The 17,985-nt window shown below is 46.7% G+C and overlaps 1 protein-coding gene and 1 long non-coding RNA gene across 5 annotated transcripts in view; one reads left to right on the plus strand and one right to left on the minus strand.

The window, feature by feature from the left end:
* The window catches only part of ITPK1 (inositol-tetrakisphosphate 1-kinase), a 136,673-nt gene extending 119,083 nt beyond the window's left edge, over positions 1-17,590 (minus strand). The window contains exons 1-2 of one of the 4 annotated variants that reach the window (XM_084519945.1): positions 17,486-17,590; positions 17,013-17,176 (exon numbers count right to left, since the gene is read on the minus strand). In XM_084519945.1, coding sequence (XP_084376071.1) covers positions 17,013-17,107 — 95 coding nt within the window. In that variant the 5' untranslated portion in view covers positions 17,108-17,176; positions 17,486-17,590. Of the gene's footprint in view, positions 1-8,755; positions 10,596-17,012; positions 17,177-17,470 lie in introns of those variants that run through there. The other 3 variants (XM_084519947.1, XM_084519946.1, XM_084519948.1) reach the window with 3 other exon arrangements.
* On the plus strand, positions 9,745-15,427 carry LOC311437102. The gene is made up of 2 exons (XR_014693294.1): positions 9,745-9,870; positions 10,589-15,427. It is a non-coding gene; the product is annotated as an uncharacterized lncRNA (long non-coding RNA).
* Positions 17,591-17,985: the final 395 nt, after the last annotated feature.

A 17,985-nucleotide genomic window follows, 5' to 3' on the forward strand; every position in this document is an offset into this window, starting at 1 on the left:
TGGAAAGATAACACAGACCATTTCTTTAGGATTTTCTTCCGCTGTTTTCACACTGTGGTGTTCTTCAAAAAATGCTAGCAAGGTCGTGACTAGAATTTTTCAGGAAGGCTTTTTCCGGTGAAGAATAACTTCTCTACTCACATCTCAAAGAAAAAAGTCTACAGACAAACAATTAGGAAATGAAAGAAAAATCTAAAACTGCATTTTTGGCCATTTAAGGCTATGAACTGAGAAAGAATGAACAAGCCCTTACGTCAAAAAACAAAACAAAGTTTTAATATTGTTAAAAGCAGAAAGTTTTCTTTCTTTCAAGCATTTGTCTGTAAAATATTTCACTGTAACTAACTCCTTAAGCCAGTCTTGCATCCTACCCCAACAACAAACTAATTGCAGATGCTTCTAAGGACAACCTGCACGCTGAACTTGCCATTAAGCTCTGCCTCCCACAAGAGAGGGAGAACTACACGGACAATACAATAAAGATCAAACTTCTTCCCACTTTTTTCTACTTCCCCGATACTAGAATATCTCAAAATGCATTGGCTAATGTCTTTATCCCCCTACAGCAATACATTTCTTGCACTGTCACTTAGCGGCACCCAGCCAAGCATCAGGGCTCTTGCACGTCTCTAGTAGTGTCAGTAGGTACAGCAGGCTTCTGCTGCCAACTATCAGGCACCTCCACTGATGATGGACGTGCCAGGACTGTATGGGCAGCAGAAGCATTGGGTGATGCCTGCCATTGCAGACACTTCACGCAGAGCTACCATTTCTCACCTTTCCTCTGGGTTTTGCAGAGGAGCTGTGAGCTCTTCCTTAAGGTGCTGCCCACAGAGATGTAAGGCCGAGAGCTGCTGCTGTACCAGGCAGCTTTAGGATCAACACAGCAGGTTTCTATCCTGAATAAGATCCCCCTGGAAGCAAACAACTTTCACTCAAACCACTCCCACAAGGCAGAACTAAATGCTCAGTCCTCTGATTTTTGCCACCTCTCACAACAGGGCCTTATCAAAGCGGCCTTTCAAGGCGCTACAGGCCATGCTGCTTCAGTGGGGATAACAGCATTGGTGATTGATTTAATGTGGGTTAACTCCATTGTTGATTCCATGACACTAAAAGCAAGATCACTGTAAATCACTGGACACCAGTACTGAGGGATTAACCGGATTTGTCTGGAAGTGAGCCTACTGGGAAAGCGCTCCTCCCACACGCACACCTCAGGATCGCAGTAGTGGTGGTATTACAGCTACCAACTCCTCCACTTGCCACATACCGTTTTACACAAGCATGCAACAGATGACATCTACTTCTCAGTAATTATGCCACACAGAAGTTTTCTAAGATGTTTTTGAATAAGTAGCTTAACAGATTTCCCAAGCACTGACTCCGTTCCTCGCAATGCCTGAATGCTGCTCTGAATCCCCTCTTGCAAGGCTTCTCTCCACGCTACAGCTGACAGCCAAAAGGAAAAGACCACATTGAAGTCTCTTCCCATTGCATGCACACACACAGAACAAAACAAACACACCTCGGAGAGAGGAGACAGAAAGGACAAAGGCAACGTCTACCACGTCAAGAACATTTATTCCTGAGGGAAACTGCGCGACACCGTCAGTCCTAGCCTGTTTGAAAAGCAACCTGGAGAGGAGGTACAGGGCCTTGCAGCACAGTCCTAAAAAGCCGTCAGTCTCTCTGGGGCTCTTCTCTCCTATGACTGAGGCCACTTCTTTAAACTTTCAGTAACACAGGGAGGTCACCTGAACGCACCGTGTTCTGCAACAGTCCTGTAGATGAGACAGTCCACATAAGCAGAACCCCCTTTAAAAATACTAAGCTTCACTTACAGCAAATTCACAGCCTTCCTCATTTTCACTTGAGATTTTAGATGAGACTCCTCCACCATCCACCCAGTGCAGATTATTGCCTCACCTGCAGGAAGCCCTGAGCACTGCTCATTCCAGGAGGTGCCACCACACTGCTCAAGCATCACTTTAGAAGATGCACCAAATAATCCTATTTCTCAGAAAAGATACAGTCTTAAAATCTCCTAGGAGATTCTGGGCCTCATTTAGAGGGGAAAAAATAGTTTCTTGGTACAATGGTGAGCAGTAGCTTCCTTTAGAATAAAGGCTGCCGAGTACCTGATCTTTTCATTTTTAAATAAGCGTGACAAAGCCCGGCTGCTACCCACGTCTGATACGAGCCTCAGCCACCAATCAGTCAAGTCTTTCAGATGTTTATTACAAGTAAAATTGTGTATAATAAACACAAAGGAGTAAAGACTTCCTGAAGAGCCAGTCACAGTAAACAACTCTGAAGATGTGAAGGAAAATGAATTGCTTCTGAAAAGCATTTTTTTTTTTTTTTTTTTTTTTTTTTTAAGTCACAGCTAAATGAGTAAGTTACACAGCACCTTTTAGATAAGGTGCTATTAAAAACCCATGTATTATGAGAGGTTTTTTTCCTCGCAAAGTTCCTGTGTTTGGTAAACTGTTGTATCATGAAAAATAACTCACATTAGCCGTAGCAGGCTTAGGGTCGGGCTCACATTTATTTGCAGCTTTCCAAGTTTCCACGTTTCCTGTGTTCCGTCAGGTTCTGGGCGTACTTGGAGAAGAGCAGCCACAGCTGTGTCTGCAGGGCTGTGGGGCCTTCTCTGAACTCAGGTACCCCCAGAAGAAGCAGAGAGAAACGTGATCAAGAAAGCAACCCTCAGCACTGCCTGTGGTGGAGGGGATTGCTACACAGCCTCCTGGCTCCTTCCCTCTTTGCTCTTTGAAGCAAAGCTCCACCGTCAGCATGTATTGAAGTGACTGGGTTAAGAAAGTCAATGCAGGAAGATGAGATCTTAGCTTGGCAAAAGCCGAGTGGTCACTTAATCTGTATACGATGAACTGAAAACGTTTACCAGTTAAATAGACAATTGTCTGAGACAATCAAGAGGGCTAAAACTTTTTAAAACAGGTTGCAGTCCCCAACAACTGTGTTGAAGGTTACTTCAGAGAACTATTCTGGTTGGAAAAGACCCCTAAGGTCACCTAGCCCAGCCTTGAACTGTCAAGTCCACCACTAAACCATCCATGAGGAACTGTGGAATTTCAATGCCTTGAATTTTTAATTTTGAAATGTGCCTCAGAACAGATGTGAATGAAGAGCTGCTGATAATATCAAGATAAAGTAACAAACACTCTGTCTCCTTTGAAATCCAATAGTCCCTTAACGATTTGCTACCAGCTCAGCCATACGACAGCACTGTGATGTGTTTTTATTACTCCTGCATTTGACAGGTGGAAGAAGTAAGATACTGGGAAATTCACTGACTTGCTTAAGTTACAATAAAGCCTACGACAGAGCCCAAACCCTATTGTGATTGCCAGGCCAATGCTCAATTCAAGAGGCTTTTCTCTATTCTCCCTCGGATCAGAGAACATTCCTCGATTCAAAAACTTCCTTAACGCCCCCCCACGCCCCAATTGTAGGTACTGATGAATACGTGGAAGAGATCAAGTATTTAAACACATTTCAATTGTTTGCAGCTCATCTGTGTATACTTAGGGCTTTATTCATATTTCAAAGCTGTCTGGGCAGCGTGTTTAAAAATACCCTGACAGTCAAACCACACGTTTATAGCAGAGCAGAAAAGAGCCACCTCGCAGGTTTTGGGGATTTGCCTCGCAGGAATGTCTCCGAGTTCCCAAGCCAATGTGGGCGTCCAACACCGACATCAGACATTTTGAATAAACAATTTAATTTCCTGACGTTGTTAGAGGGGAGGAAAAAAGCCAGGGAAAGAATTTTCACATTCAGACAAAGACGTATAGAAGATGGGGGGAGTTAACTCTTTAATAGAGTTTGTTTCATCAAAAGGAGATCGAGCCTTACCAAAAGGGAGCCCTCATCCCTGCTGTTAGAGAAGGCTCCGATAATTATCTCTTTGAAGCCAAACTGGCTGCTGAAAACAGCCCAACGCAGACATTACTGCTTCAAAGATGGAACAATATTTACCAAAACCACTCTGCAGCACAAGCCTTCCTTCACTGTAAGGTTCATAGCACCACCAGTCTGCTCCATCTTGCCTGTATCAGCCCCCCGAAATTGGGGATCTTCTTTGATTTAAAGGGGGATGAGATGGAACAGGGAGATTTGACGTGGACTACGTGCATTTTCCACAAATAAACATTTTGTATTTCAACTTTTACTACCAGCAGCAGCAAGCGTGTTGAAATCTATTCTTGTTGGGAGTTTTCACACCCACAGCGCAGTTAACACAAGGCAAGGTGGCAGCAGCACTAACAAGGAACAGGAAGCTCAGCTACTCTACTTGGTGCTACAGAGGCATTTCAGATCACCCTAACAGATACTTCCCTGGGTCAAGCAGGCATTCAATGCCATCACTGTAGCATGCTTTAATTACTACCTACCACACTTCTGATTCTTGGTCATCAGTCGTTGCTACCCAGCCACTCATCACACCCTTTGAGTGCCCACTCTCGTTATTTCTGGTGCGACAAGGGAAGAGCACACAGCAGCAGAGGTCCATGTGTCGTTGCCCACAGGTGTACCATTGAATTCGTGCCACTGTGAGCAAATTCAATTTCAGTCCCTGACTCTCCAATTTTCCATTATAAAAATAAAAATGAATGAGGTCTACCTAGTTCCCAAGGAATTCAACTAATTTCCAACAGCCTCAGAGGGAGCTGGATCAGGCCCAGGTCTGCAGTGTCCTCAGCTCTCAGTGGGATCAGGGGAACTCAGCACCTCCACAAGCAGCAGCTTTTGAATATATTGGCCTAATTCACATGTGAGGATTCCTATTTTAGGAATAAGCACTAGGACCAAGAGTTTGACTGCTGTCCAACTGAACTACAGAACAACAGGTATAGAGATGCTGATCACATCTCTATAGATGTTGATCACATCAGGAAACAGCTTTGCCCAAGACGAAATCTGTGGTAGAGCTGCCTGAGAATAACTAACTTTGTTTCCAAATTCTTTGCTGAGCTACGAACCAGGCATTTTAATTAAGGTCTGTTAACTGCAGTTAGTGTAATTTGGGGTAGGGGGCAGGGAGGAAGTACACTTTTCCACAGTCCACTGGTACCAAAGCTGACAGACAAAGAAAGGAAAATCGTTTTAAAAGTACATGTTAGATAGAGTAAGTGTTCTACACGTGATTTGTGGTTTCAGAAGCAATTTTTTTTTGTTAGAAGAAAGCTGTGCTGTCTGGTTCTATGACCTTTTTCACAGAAACTCTAGGAACAAGGGAGAGTCAGGGAAGCTCCCTATCAGAGCAGCCACAGCAAGTCTGACAGCACAACACACCCTGCCTACAGTGTGGCCACAGCTTCTCTGTTTTATAGCCAAAAACACAGAAGAAACAACCCTGAACATTGTTTTTCGTCAGTGATCTCTTGCAACTAGAGCTATGCTGTTTTATTATCTCTGTAACAACAGTGGAGGAAAACCTGCCAAAAAGGAGTAGGATTAAGCATTACATTTTAACAGATTACTCGAGACAAAGGAGAGATCAAATCACAGCACAAATACATTGTGCCAACCCTCTCAAAACAATACCTATTGTGAGCTAAGATGCTGTACTATGCTGATCAGGAAGCTCTTTGACACAGTAGCACAACAGCACAAAAATGAGAAAAAAAGGGTTTCACTATGGTCTGCGCCGTCCCCATGGAAGCGACAGCCTGCTGCACCCATGGGTCTGTACGATGCCCCCACAGTTATTTTAGTCAGGGAGAAAGGACAAAACGCCCCGAGAGGCCCTAGGTCTTTCTTATTCAAGGACTTCTGGCTCCTTCCAGCATCACCAAAAGGCAGACTCCAATTTGGCTCACATCCATCCCACCAGTGTCTGAGGAACTTTTACAATTAAAACACAGCAGCTGACAAGCATCAGTCACGTAAAGCCCTCTCCACTCTCCAGAGCCTGCTCAGGAAGGGCTGAGCTTATACATTAGAGATCCATTTGGTCCGATTAAAATACCCAGAAACAGAGAGAGCCTGGCTTTACTTTAAGGAAAAGATAGACAAAAGAATCTTTAAATTACATTTAGGCCAGACAATAGTAAGACTGAGTGTTATTAATGAAAAAAAAAAAGTCCTAATCCTCAAGAATATTCTACCTTGAGGTGAATTGCTACTTGCAAACAAGCAATCCTTCACTAGCAAGCAACAAAGTGATGAAGATCAGAAGATCAAGGCCTTACAGCATACCCTAAGAACAAAGCTATGATCATGGTGCATTAGGGAAGGAATCAGGTGAACTAGCTAGACAGTTCTTGAAACAAAGTTATTGCCATGCAAAAGCAATTTAAACTTGGTAATAAGTCGCCGGCCAAAGATTTTCACTCTACTCATTTGTGAGTGAAACAAAATTCAAAGCACAAGTTCTTTTGTGAGAACTGAGAGCCTAAAATAGCATCAGAAAAAGAAAGAAAAAGAAAGAGGAGCGTCCACACCCTGTCTAGCAACAAGCCTGTACTTCTATCCCTCAAAGCATGCTAAAATTTCAGTTCTATAAAGGATAAGAAAAACATCAAGAAAACGCACCCTCTTCAAAATTCACTCCAACATAGACTTTGATCTCTTCCTTGGGACAGAAGGAGATGTAACTCCAAAATGACAAGCCCTAAAGTCAAACCTGCAAGCAAGCCTCTTCTCCTCCTGTAGGCCCAGCTCCTACCTGGGGTCAGTGCAGCTGGGCAGAGCTAAAGGCACAGCACAGAACACATTATCTCCATGGATTAAACCACCGTTGAGAGGCAGCAAAGTTTGGAAGAAAACATCTCCCAGGTGACAAAGGCCACTCGCTGCTCTGCTCGATTGCCACGTGCTCTTTGCGCAGCACGTGCTGCTCTGGCCCAGAGCGCTGGCAATAACAGCGCTCCCCGTCTGTGCCTTCCCCTCTCCTGCCAGGTCCAGGGTGCAGGTCAGCAACTGCAAGTGCTATTTTTTATTTGCCCATCAGCCTTCCATCAGAACAGAAGGCTTTCTTAGTTTCTGTTTTGCTCCCCTCCATTCAAGTCTGTTTTTAAAGCAAACTTATTTTAGACAACTGCGTGAAAGAATGCTGAGCTGAAACAACTCTTAAAATACATACCTGAAGCTACAGAAAGGCAGCATTAACTGAAAACCAACAGGAAAAACAGAAAAAAAAATACATGCTTTCAATATTGGACAGAAAACAGTTTTTATTTGCAAATTAATTCTACATGTGGCATAAAGGCTAGAGAGACGGCGCTCGTGTCACTTCTCAGCCCTAATATTGCACTTCACTTTCAGAGAGTGCCCCTCTGCTACATGACCACGTAAGCTGGTCAGGCACTTTTCTCTCTGCATGCAAAGGGGTTTTAGGTTCCCCAAAACTCTCCACTGTTAGCTGTGAGTCACAGATAGTGAGCACTGGATGAAGTCAGAAGGTAGCCCCTAAGCTGGACCCGGCTGCTAGTTCCTCCTCTCCCTCTTTTGCAAGTTTTCGTATTTTTAGCCGGGAAGTCCCTCCTCTTTGGGGAAGAACTTCTGAATGTCTTATGTCTTTCTGACTGAAATGATTTTTTTTATTGATCAAGAGTCAGGGTGTGTTAGGAAAATAAACACAGATAGTAGCTATTACTTATTTTAAGCCTCCTTTACAGGTTAAAAAAAAAAAAAAAAACAGAAGCAACTTTGTATTTGCTCATGTTTGAGTCACAACAAAACTACAGAGTAGCCAACATACACTGATACCTTCTCTGCAGTCCTGTGATATCAGAAATGAAAGCAAGTTCAGAGAACACATTGGTAGGTTTCTGCAGAGCAGGGCCATCTGTGGCTATTGAACACAGCATCACAGGTACAGCTGCTGCCAGCAGAGCCTCCAGCCACCAGCGGCTGATAGAAGGCAGGAGGCTCTGCCAGGGGGAAGGTGAGATGTTTGTGCTGTGCCTCGTTCCTTCTCCAAGCACCTCCAGCTCTGGCTGGCTGGCCTGGACGCCAGGCCACCCCACAGCAGAGCTGTGATCCCCTAGGACCATAGGACCCCCTGTGATCCCCCACCACCCTGTCTCCCCTCAGAGGCCAGTGGGGAGAGTGCCCATGCTGGCTGCTCTACCACCAGGCACCGTGCCAGACCCTCTCCACTGATACGGGCCTCCTGCAGCAGCAGGGAACGGCTCCAACGAAGCACCAACAGGCAGCTGTACGAGGAGCATAGCTGGCTGGGTTCGGGTGGCCATTACCAGGCTCATTAGAGCTCGGTGTATTGCTACGTGAGGCGAGTGTTCACAACCCAGCTGTACAAGTGATGACACTTTCCGCCCTGGTAACGAAACCAGGCTGAGGAGATAGAGAACAAGCAGAGTCATCACGGCAGCTCGTGGAACCACCGAAGCAATTCAGGAGGGCCAGGGAGCAAGGAGGGCCGCGCTCTGCCAGCGCAGATGGCGAAGGAGTGGCACAAGTGGACCTGTGTGATATCGTTTCCTTCCAGCGCCATTAATCACCCCAGACATCGTTTGTTCTATCAACTGCTAAGCAGTTACCCCAGCACGCAGATAACTTTATCACGGCCGGGCAGTGACAGGCATTGCCAAGCACCACACCAGGCAGGACACCTCGCGGCCACTGAGCCCTCTGGGCTATCTCCTGCTGCGAGGAGAGGCGCTACACCAGCACCGTCCCACCCAACAGCAGGGGGAAGTAGAAAAAAGTCACCAGCACTTTAAAACACAGGATTTCAAAAGAGGACAGCGATGTTGCTTACAGCCACAACGCCCAGGCCAGGTCTCTGGAGGCAGCAGGGTTTCAGTCTGTTCATGTCCTGCAAGGAGCAGAAGCTCCCTCAAAGCGCAGGCATGTCTGTAGTATGGTCTGACAGGGCTAACACGGGGCTTCAGAAACACTGCCAGCAGCAGCCCAGCTTCAAAGTTCAAGATTTATCACTTTGTCTTTTGCTACAGACACATCTCAAGTATTTTCTCCTTCAGGAAGAATCCTGTTTCACAAGGCAACGCCTGGGGACCCAGACCAAATACACAGACCTGACGCTTACAGAGGGAAAGGGCAGAAGACGGCTTGTTGACAGGCAGAAAGAAAAGCCTGCGAGGAGTGTGATGAAGAGAAAAAACAATCTGTTTTTTTGAGGAGGAAGGACAGACCTCAAATTCTTCCAAGCAAGCATGACTCAGCAGTGTGTGACAAGACATAAAATGAGATGCGCTTATAAGCCTTCACCAACTGGTATCCGAGGGGACAGGATTAAACAGCTCGACGTGAACTGAACTTGTTTCCAAGTCCCCAGCCTGGCTCTGCCAGCTGCTTTCCTAAAAGCGCAGTTAGACCTAGAAATATGAATTCCTCCACTGCACACAGCAGGTCCCCAGGAGCCCCACAAGACCTCAACACACTCACAGCCACCCCACTGCTCACACAGCAGCCCGAGACAGGCTTCCATTTTGCCTCCCAAGCCACAGGAATCCTTCTGCCATCAGCAGCGATCACAAGACAACCCAAACACTGCAGTTAGGAGGAAGGAGAATGAAAACTACAAAAGTTTTAAGCCCTCTACCCCCAAAATGAAACTCAGTCATTTTGAAAGCCATTGGTTGAGTACACGGTTGTCCTCCAGCGGCGATTTCTCTCTGCAGAGGGACAGAACACTAGCTGGTATTTGTGCCTTGTTTGGACAGTGGGGAAACATCAGCAGCTTCCTCCCTGATCACATAGAGGGCATGACTCCTTCCGAAGGGAGCTGAATTCCATCAGTACAAAACAAAGCACTGTTTCAAGGACTGAACGCTGAACTCAAAAATGAGAAAAAGATAACATACAGAAGAGTGTTTGTTTCACAGCCCTACAGCGTGGATGAACCCAGCACAGGTGCTTATTTTATCTATTACCATGCTTATTTTAGTCTTTTACAATGCTTTGCTTCCCTGTTTCCTTGGAACATGTTCAAGAATGTCACCTCACCAAAAGGTGTCAAATTCGAGATAAATAGCACATAATCTGACCAACATCATGAGATATGCTGTCAATCAATGCTTTGCAAGTGCAATACATTAAAACAGAGCAAACACTTTCAGCAGGCAGCTCTGAAACCCCTCTCAGGTTGAGCCTATATACTTTAAGAAGCTGAAAGCATTTAGACCTCACCTCTAGGTTTCCCAAGTCATGACTGCTGAAGTAGTAAAGGGATTTCAGACTACTTAAGGTACACAAAGAACTGTTTCTTGGATACCTTCAGACACTTGGACACCTATTACAGATCGGACAAAGCCGTGACATCAGGAGAGGTCAGCATCTCTGCCCTGAAACAGGACCACAGGCTTGTGTCATCCCCAGCATGTCTGTCCAAACCTTTCTTAGAAGTTCTGAGCAACAAACTTCGCTGCCTACCTAGACAGCCGCAGTACTTTTTCCAAATCCTAGCATCCCTCCTTCTTGGTGCAGTTGAAGCTCACTATTTTTTTGCTTTACCCACAGTGGAATGAGGGAGTACACCATGTTTTTTTTTTCCCTACAACAGCTTTTTAAAATGTCCAAAGATAGTTCTTCATGCTGAATACCACAGTACAATTCACTGTATTTCCAACAGCTCCAATCCTTCTCTGTGCTCTCCCGTGGATGCTTAGAGCTGACCTGCCTTCTCCCTGAAATGCAGAGCCCCACACCAAAGGCAGGGTAAGTAGCAGCCTTATCAGCGCCATGCAGGGTGGACACGCCATGTGCCTGGCAGGCCATGTCCCAGCTCACGCACCCCATTAAGACATTTGCTTTTTGGCAACACTGTCAATTCATATTCAGCTTGTGATCTGCAGAAGAATCCAGATCTTTCTCTGCCACCTGACGAGGTTATTGTTGTTCCTTGCTGCGTATCACCTCACACAGGCTGTGGTAAGGGGATGTACCGCAGGGAGGACACAGACTTCCTGAATCCAAGGTAAATGATTGCTAGATCATGACACCGAGTCGCCATGAAAGCTGTGATTGTTACAGCCACCTCTGTTGCCACGCAGCTGGGTGCTGTGTTCCCATGAAACAGCTCTGCAGGCCTAACACAGAAAGCTTTTTGCGAGAGGGATGCCTGTCAGTCAGGGCTCTCTGAGGGAGAAAATGCACATATACCCAGTTATTCTGGGATGCCACGTTTCCTCCTCTGCAGGCTAATGGAAGAAGGAACAGGAACCCAAAAACACACTGACCTTTTCCTCTAAGAAACATGCATTTTTTACTACTACCCTCAACATGTTTTCGTGGCTTATTATAAATTTTATCATTTAGCTAGTTGGAAGGTTTTGTTAGAGCTGATGTCAAAAACCAAACAAAACAAAAAAATATACCCACCCATCCTGCCTCTGGCTGCTTCTCATGATATCCATTGGGGGTTGGAGCTAGATGGTCTTTAAGGTCCCTCCCAACCCGAGCCATTCTATGACAGTATTTCAGCCTAACACAAGCAACAATGGGAGCTATTGATCAATGCACATACATTTTATTTTATGGCCTTTAAGAATGTAAAAGTTAACTGATGCAAGCCATGAATTTTTAAAAACCTGTATTTAGGGCTTTACAGTGAATTGGGGTTAAAGAACATGCCTTCCCCCACCAAGTTCTTCTTGGAAATATATATATGCAATATACCTCACAGCCTGCAATATAAAGAAACGGATTAATTTAATGCCCTCAGACCAGCACTATTCTTAAGTCTATCTCAAAGCTCATATTTAGGTTCTTATGCACAGGTTGTGCTTCAAAAAGGGCCACGTATAAAGTCTAGAAAAGAAAAAGAGCTGTACAAACCTATAGCACTGACAGCAGTGTTTATGCTTTTTAGCATTGATTTACTAAACAGAATAGCTTCTGATACATGCTAAAAAGACAGCTTAACTATTTACCAAAGATACAAAATGGGAAGAAGCAGGCTGAAGAACCAACTTAGCTTGAAGAGAGAGGAAAAAAAAAAAGGCATGAGAAAGAGTAAGATCAAGTCAGACAAAAAAATTTAAATAAGACATACTACTATTTTGCCAGATAAAAAAAAAATCATTGGATGCTGTGTTCAGCAGATTGATCTAGTAGCAGCATCAGAATAGCTTCAACATAACAACAAACTGAATTAAAAGCAAAAAAAAAAAGTGATCTGTCATACTATCAAATGGTCTTCAGTACGAAAAGCTCTAACCAGAATTGCACACCAAAAGAAAAGTGCATCCCCTTGCAAAAAAACAAAACCAAGAAGCACTGAACTGATGCAGGTAGTTATCCAAGAATACAGGCTGAAGTCTCAGAACATCCCTCAGCAGCAGGTAGCACCTAGGAATCCAAAGCAGATCAAGAAGCCTTGCTTTCACGTGTCAACGAATGCAGTCAGTTTGTCATGGATGATTTCTCAAGGTGGGCTGGCAATTCAGCTTGCTCTCTATAGATCAAGGTGACAAGGCTTTACCAGAAGGTATTCTTTATTAGTTCACTTACATTTTCTTCCTTTATGGTCAGAATTCAATTTTCTCAGAATTTCTAGAATTTCTTGAGAAATCGTTCCTTCCAGGCCCTAACTCTTTGGTGAAAAAACACTGCACAATAAAATCTGACCATAAATAATCTGGACATTAAGATGAACAAGCACAGCCCTGCTGTCTGTCAAACTGCAGGATTTATCATGACACAAATTACATCTTCAGGCAACTCTTCAACTCCTTTGCTATTCATTTTCTACACACTATAAAGAGGATAAACTGACTCAGTACCTACACAGTTACACAGGAAAGCTACCACACTACTATGGGAACTTAAGAGTTGCACATGTGAATGCTTTTTCCCCAAATAACTGACAAGTAGCTTCTCATTCCTAATGGGGTGACTTTAAATTATCTCCTCTTGGGTATGTCACTTCCCCTTATAGCACTATAACTTACTCACATAGCCATAACCTTACTGCCTCACATCTTCGTGGCCCCAAAGAGGCGATATTAACTGATGACACACAGAACAGCCACCAAGGAAGTGAAGGCTTTTATAGAGGCAACAGCCCCTTGTAAACGGCCACACCTCACTAATCTGAACTGGTGCCAAACATGTACAACTCATTTTTCAAACAGATAGGCACATTTTTCTGTACTACTACTGCTGCCCCTCCTCATATGACATGAATGCACGAGTCTATTTACTCACAACATGCAAGGAGGCCTGGCAGTACATCTGTGCATATTTTACAGATGTAAAACAGTGGTGTACGAGAGCCTTTACCACAAACTGCAGCTCACCCCGCAGTCCTGTCACCTCGGTAATGGAGCAGGGCATCTCCATTTCCCTGAGCTTGCCCTAGTGCTCACGCACCTGCAGGGAGACCATAATTTCAACGTCAACAGGAGGAGCAGGGAACAGGCTGGACTGAAAGTTTTTGCCAACTGCATAACCACTAAAACCAGCTTGAGACAGTGGATGAGGCCAAACAGCTGGAAGAAGGGGGAACTGTTCCTTTCAGCAGCAGGACACATGACAACACCAGAACTACATTTTCACACCACACGCTCCTAACTTCTCACTTAGGAGCCCCTTAGAAACCTCGCCTGACTTTTTAGTGGGCCACAGATACTCTGCATTTTACCACGAGCCAGCTACCTAAAGCTTTGAAACGGTGCCATGCCTTGGTGGAGCTGAATGCCGCACCAAGGAAAGCAGGCGGGAGACGCAGAGGCCAGGGATCTCCACACCACAGCCGCGGGGGGCCTGGCCGCGCAGGTGCGGCACATATGGCAGCACGCAGGGGGTACCCAACTCGACACAAAGCACGGCGACCTAGCAGCTTTCACTCAAAAGCAGGGGCCAGCTTGGCAGCAGTAGCTTCTTTGATCGCCTCCTGACTAACAAATCGAGCGAGGCAGCAAGAGGCCTCAGCCCCGCATCACAGCTCGCACAGCTCGCAGGGGAGCGTCATGGTACCGGCGAGGGCACGCCGAGGAACGCAGAAGCCTCGCTGTGTGGACAGCTTAGGCAGAAAGCAGTCGCTGGGCGGAACTGAAAACTGGTGTGGGAAGCAGAGGCCAGACACAAGCAGGGTGACTGTCCCGTGGTGTGGTGGCAGGTCCAGACGGAGGACGGGAGAGAGCCCGGCCCCTGCCCCAGGTTCAGCCTCCCTCAGGAGTTAATGGCTGCAGGCTCAAACCCAGCTTCCCCAGGCAAGCTCTCTGTCCTCCAGGTCAGCAGCTCTCCAAGCACAGCCCCGGGGCTGTGGAAGCATTAAGGGTTGCACTGGGACACAACTCAAATTGGGAACCACTGCCTGGGCTATAAACGCAGATGTAGGTACCACCACGGCCACTGCTTTTATCTCCTCAGGCTATGTCTGGGAGGCACAGACAAGGCTGTATGCTCCAAGAAGAATAAAGCCCTGGCAGGACATCGCTGGTGTGCCGCAGTGAGGACCACAAGCACAGGTGAGCTTGACGGCCCTTAATACAAGGCCTGTTACCTTGTGAATACAAAGTTTAGGCAAACGTCCCAGACACTGCGGTCAGGCAGGACAGGGCTGTTCCAGACCTACGCACCTGAGGAGATTTGTATCACGAAGCAAAAATTAAAAACAAACAAACAAAACAGAAAGCAGGCGCCTACAATTTTTCCTTTTTTTTTTTTTTTTTCTCTTCACAAAACCACTTGGAAGGATTCAGATGCCAAAATTTAACAGGGAACCTAACCAAACCCCAGCCTAGGTTGGGCATCAAAGCTGGATGCAAACACCAGGACAACATTAAGGGACCTGCCCCGTCTCTGCAGAGCATGGACCTGAAGACAGGGCTGCCTGTGCCCCAGAGCAGCACCTTCACTGCTGGTGCACTCCCGCTGCTCACTCACATTTTGTTTCAGCTAGCGTCTTTCACAATGTTTCAGTTCTGGAGTGCTGCTGGAGACAAAACCTGAAACCACTCCTAGGAAAGCTGTTCAGTACTTAGACCGTCTCCCAGAGGATGGCTCAAGCTGGTTTTGAAGTGTCTGTCCCTAATCCCTCTGTGGCACTGGTGCCTCACGCTAGAGCTGGCTGCGCTGGCAGACTGCAAAAAAATTGAAGACTTTTCTTATCCCAACAATACTCCGGGTCTAAAAACAGCACACTTGAGGAGTTCATTAGGCGTCTTCTGTTACTTTCCTGGGTTATATAACTGCTTCATTGCAAACTCGTACAAACAAAACTGAACTTTGTAGTCATCCAGAAAGTATATCCCTAGGCAACAGGCAAATAAAATCCCAGTAACAGTCACCATAAAATACATAGAGTAGACAGACAGACACATAGTCCACTCTAATGCATGAATCACTGTACAGGAATGAGTACACTTGCCTTGTTTCCTACTATGCACAATATTTCTGGTAAGATGTATGTTGAGCTTGGCACTACTTTTTCTGCCGCAATAAAAGCATATAAATACGCAAGTAATCAAGTAGATATTACTCATAAAATACACAAAATCTTTGCCTAAATGAATGGGGCCTCCCACTGGTATCATTGGATGTTACCAGGATAGGCAACAGAGCAACTTGCTCCAACAACTGCATTGATCTTTAAACCCAACACTTAACTCCACTTCTACAAACAGACTAATACTAAATGCCTTTTAAAAGAAAATAATTGAAGCATGATTAAATGGACATATCTATCCAACATCTGCAAATGGTATTCAAAGCAACCTCAGCTTGTACAGAGTGCGGTAGCCTAATTTGCATCACAAAATTGGGAAAGTGTAGCAAGAGAGACACTTTGGGGTCAATTTTCATAGCACTGCCAGGACTTAAAACTATTAATAAATTTGTACAATACACAAAGAAATTGTGTATCTGTTATGAAACATAAGCATAAAGAATTTCTGAAGTAGAGAAAGTAAAGCAAAGCACATAGTCAAAGAGAGAAACAAGAACAGCGGAGGGCAGAAAGTCACCTTAGGAGATTCCTAAACATAAAGTACTGCGTATGGTAACAGGAATAAAAAGCGATTAACTATGAGAAACCAGTTATGTACTTTCTAAGATTCCCCTTAGTTTCTGCTTATGAAACCCAACCCATACCAAACATTAAGGCCATAACAACAGCATTTCTCTAACACTTATTAGAGGTTAATGCGTATTTTCAAGCATCACAAAAAAAGAAAAAAAAATCGCTTAGGCAGGCTCAAAACTTGGCATCACTCTTTCGGAAGTATTTTGTTTGGAGAACCACATGAAACTTAAAAAGACATTAAACCAGAACTTGCGGTCCTTTCTATATTTTAAGAAAATCTGGTAAGTTTTGCTGAGGTTTGACAGAGCAGAGACCAAATGCCAAGAACACAAGCTGATGCAAAAGCTTCTGCTGCTTTCTCAAAATAGTTTCCTGCTTCTTGTGCCTCCTTCATCTTTGCAGAGAAGAACCAGTGCTGCCAGCAGGAATTCAGAATGCGGGCGCTGCTGGTTTTAGCATGACATGCTTTAATAAAGCCTACCTGAAGTCTTAGAAAATGTGTTCTACAAAGTCCGAGCAGACTTTGCAGAAATTATGAAAATGGTGACTTAGGACATTTTCAATGACCAAAGTTTATGTTGTACCCTTGATATAAATTTAGTAATGGAATTAAATAAGAAAAAAAAGCTGTTCTTCAGAGGCTATAATGCAAGTGTCACGAGACCTTGGACCCATATGAAGTTCACGCTTCCACTCCAGCAATAAAATCGGTTGTGCAACGCACCGTGCGTGCGATCCTCGCAGCTCCCCTGGCAAAGCCCCGCTGCAGCTCCCCAAAGCCCCTCGCAGCCCGGGGACCCCGCTGCAGCCGCCCCCTCCCCGTCCCAGCTCCAGCCGGGCTCCCGAGGGGCCGGGACACAGGGCACGAAGTTGCCCCCGCCGCTCGGGCTCGCCCCGGGGCCGGCCGGGCTGCGGGAGCCGCCGAGCCCCGAGCGGGGCCGGGCAGGGCTCCGGGGCGGCCCCGAAGCGCCCCGCAGCCGGCCAGGAGGGCGCAGGCCCCGTCCCCGGCGCCGTGCCGCCCGCTTACCGGCAGAGCTCGGCGAAGGCCTGGAAATTGAGCTTCCTGATCTTCTTCTCGCTCAGCCAGTAGCCCACCCGCTTCCCCTTCAGGAAGGTCTGCATGGTGCCGGGCGCCCCGGCTGCTGCTGCTGCCGCTGCTACTGCTCGCACTCGGCGTCCGCGGAGCGACGGCTTTAAATTTAAAATAAAAAATAAAAGAGAGAGAGAAAGGGAGAGCGATCAGACGGCTCTGCCGAGGGAGGACCCGGCGCCGCGCCGCCGCAGCGAGCCGGCCGCGGCAGGCCCTGCCCCGCACGGCGGGCAGCGAGCCCGGCCCGGACACGGCGAGACCCTGCCGCCAGCACAGCACAGCCCAGCCCAGCACAGCACAGCACGGTAAAGCCCAGCACAGCCGGCACGAAGCCGCTGTCCCCCAGCCGAGCCGTGCTGAGCCGTGCCGAGCCCGGGCCGCCCCCCTGCACAGACCCCGCCTGCACGGACCCCGCTGCCGGCTCGGCTCGGCTCCGCTGCTGCTGCTGGTGCTGCTGCTGCGCGGTGCTGCTGCAGCCGCTCAGCTCCCCATTTGCCCGCTATTCGCAGCCGCCTCCACTTCCTCCTCCTCCTCCTCCTCCTCGTCCCTCCTTCCCTCCGCCCCGGCCCCGGCGCCGGCCCCGCCCCGTGCAGCCCGGCCGGGCCCGCCCCGCAGCCCCCGGTGCGGTGCCGGGGCCGGGGCCGAGGTGCCAGCTGCTGCCGCGGGGCTGCGTCCTTCACGGCAAAAATAACGAAAATGAGTAAAGATGTGAGTTCTTGCCGCGCAGCCCAGGGCCTGCCTTCTGCCAGCACTTGGCAAGCGTCTGGAAGGGCTTACACACAACTTTCAATAACAGCTACTTGTCCTTTAACTTCATTTTTTTCAGGAGGCGAGGGTCGAGCGCCAGCATGAGCTGGCATTCACCCCTCCTCCTTTTTTTTTTTTTTCTTTTTTTTTTTTTTTTTTGAGA

Source organism: Aythya ferina (genome assembly GCF_964211825.1).
Source record: "Aythya ferina genome assembly, chromosome: 5".
NCBI classification, from domain to species: Eukaryota; Metazoa; Chordata; class Aves; order Anseriformes; family Anatidae; genus Aythya; species Aythya ferina.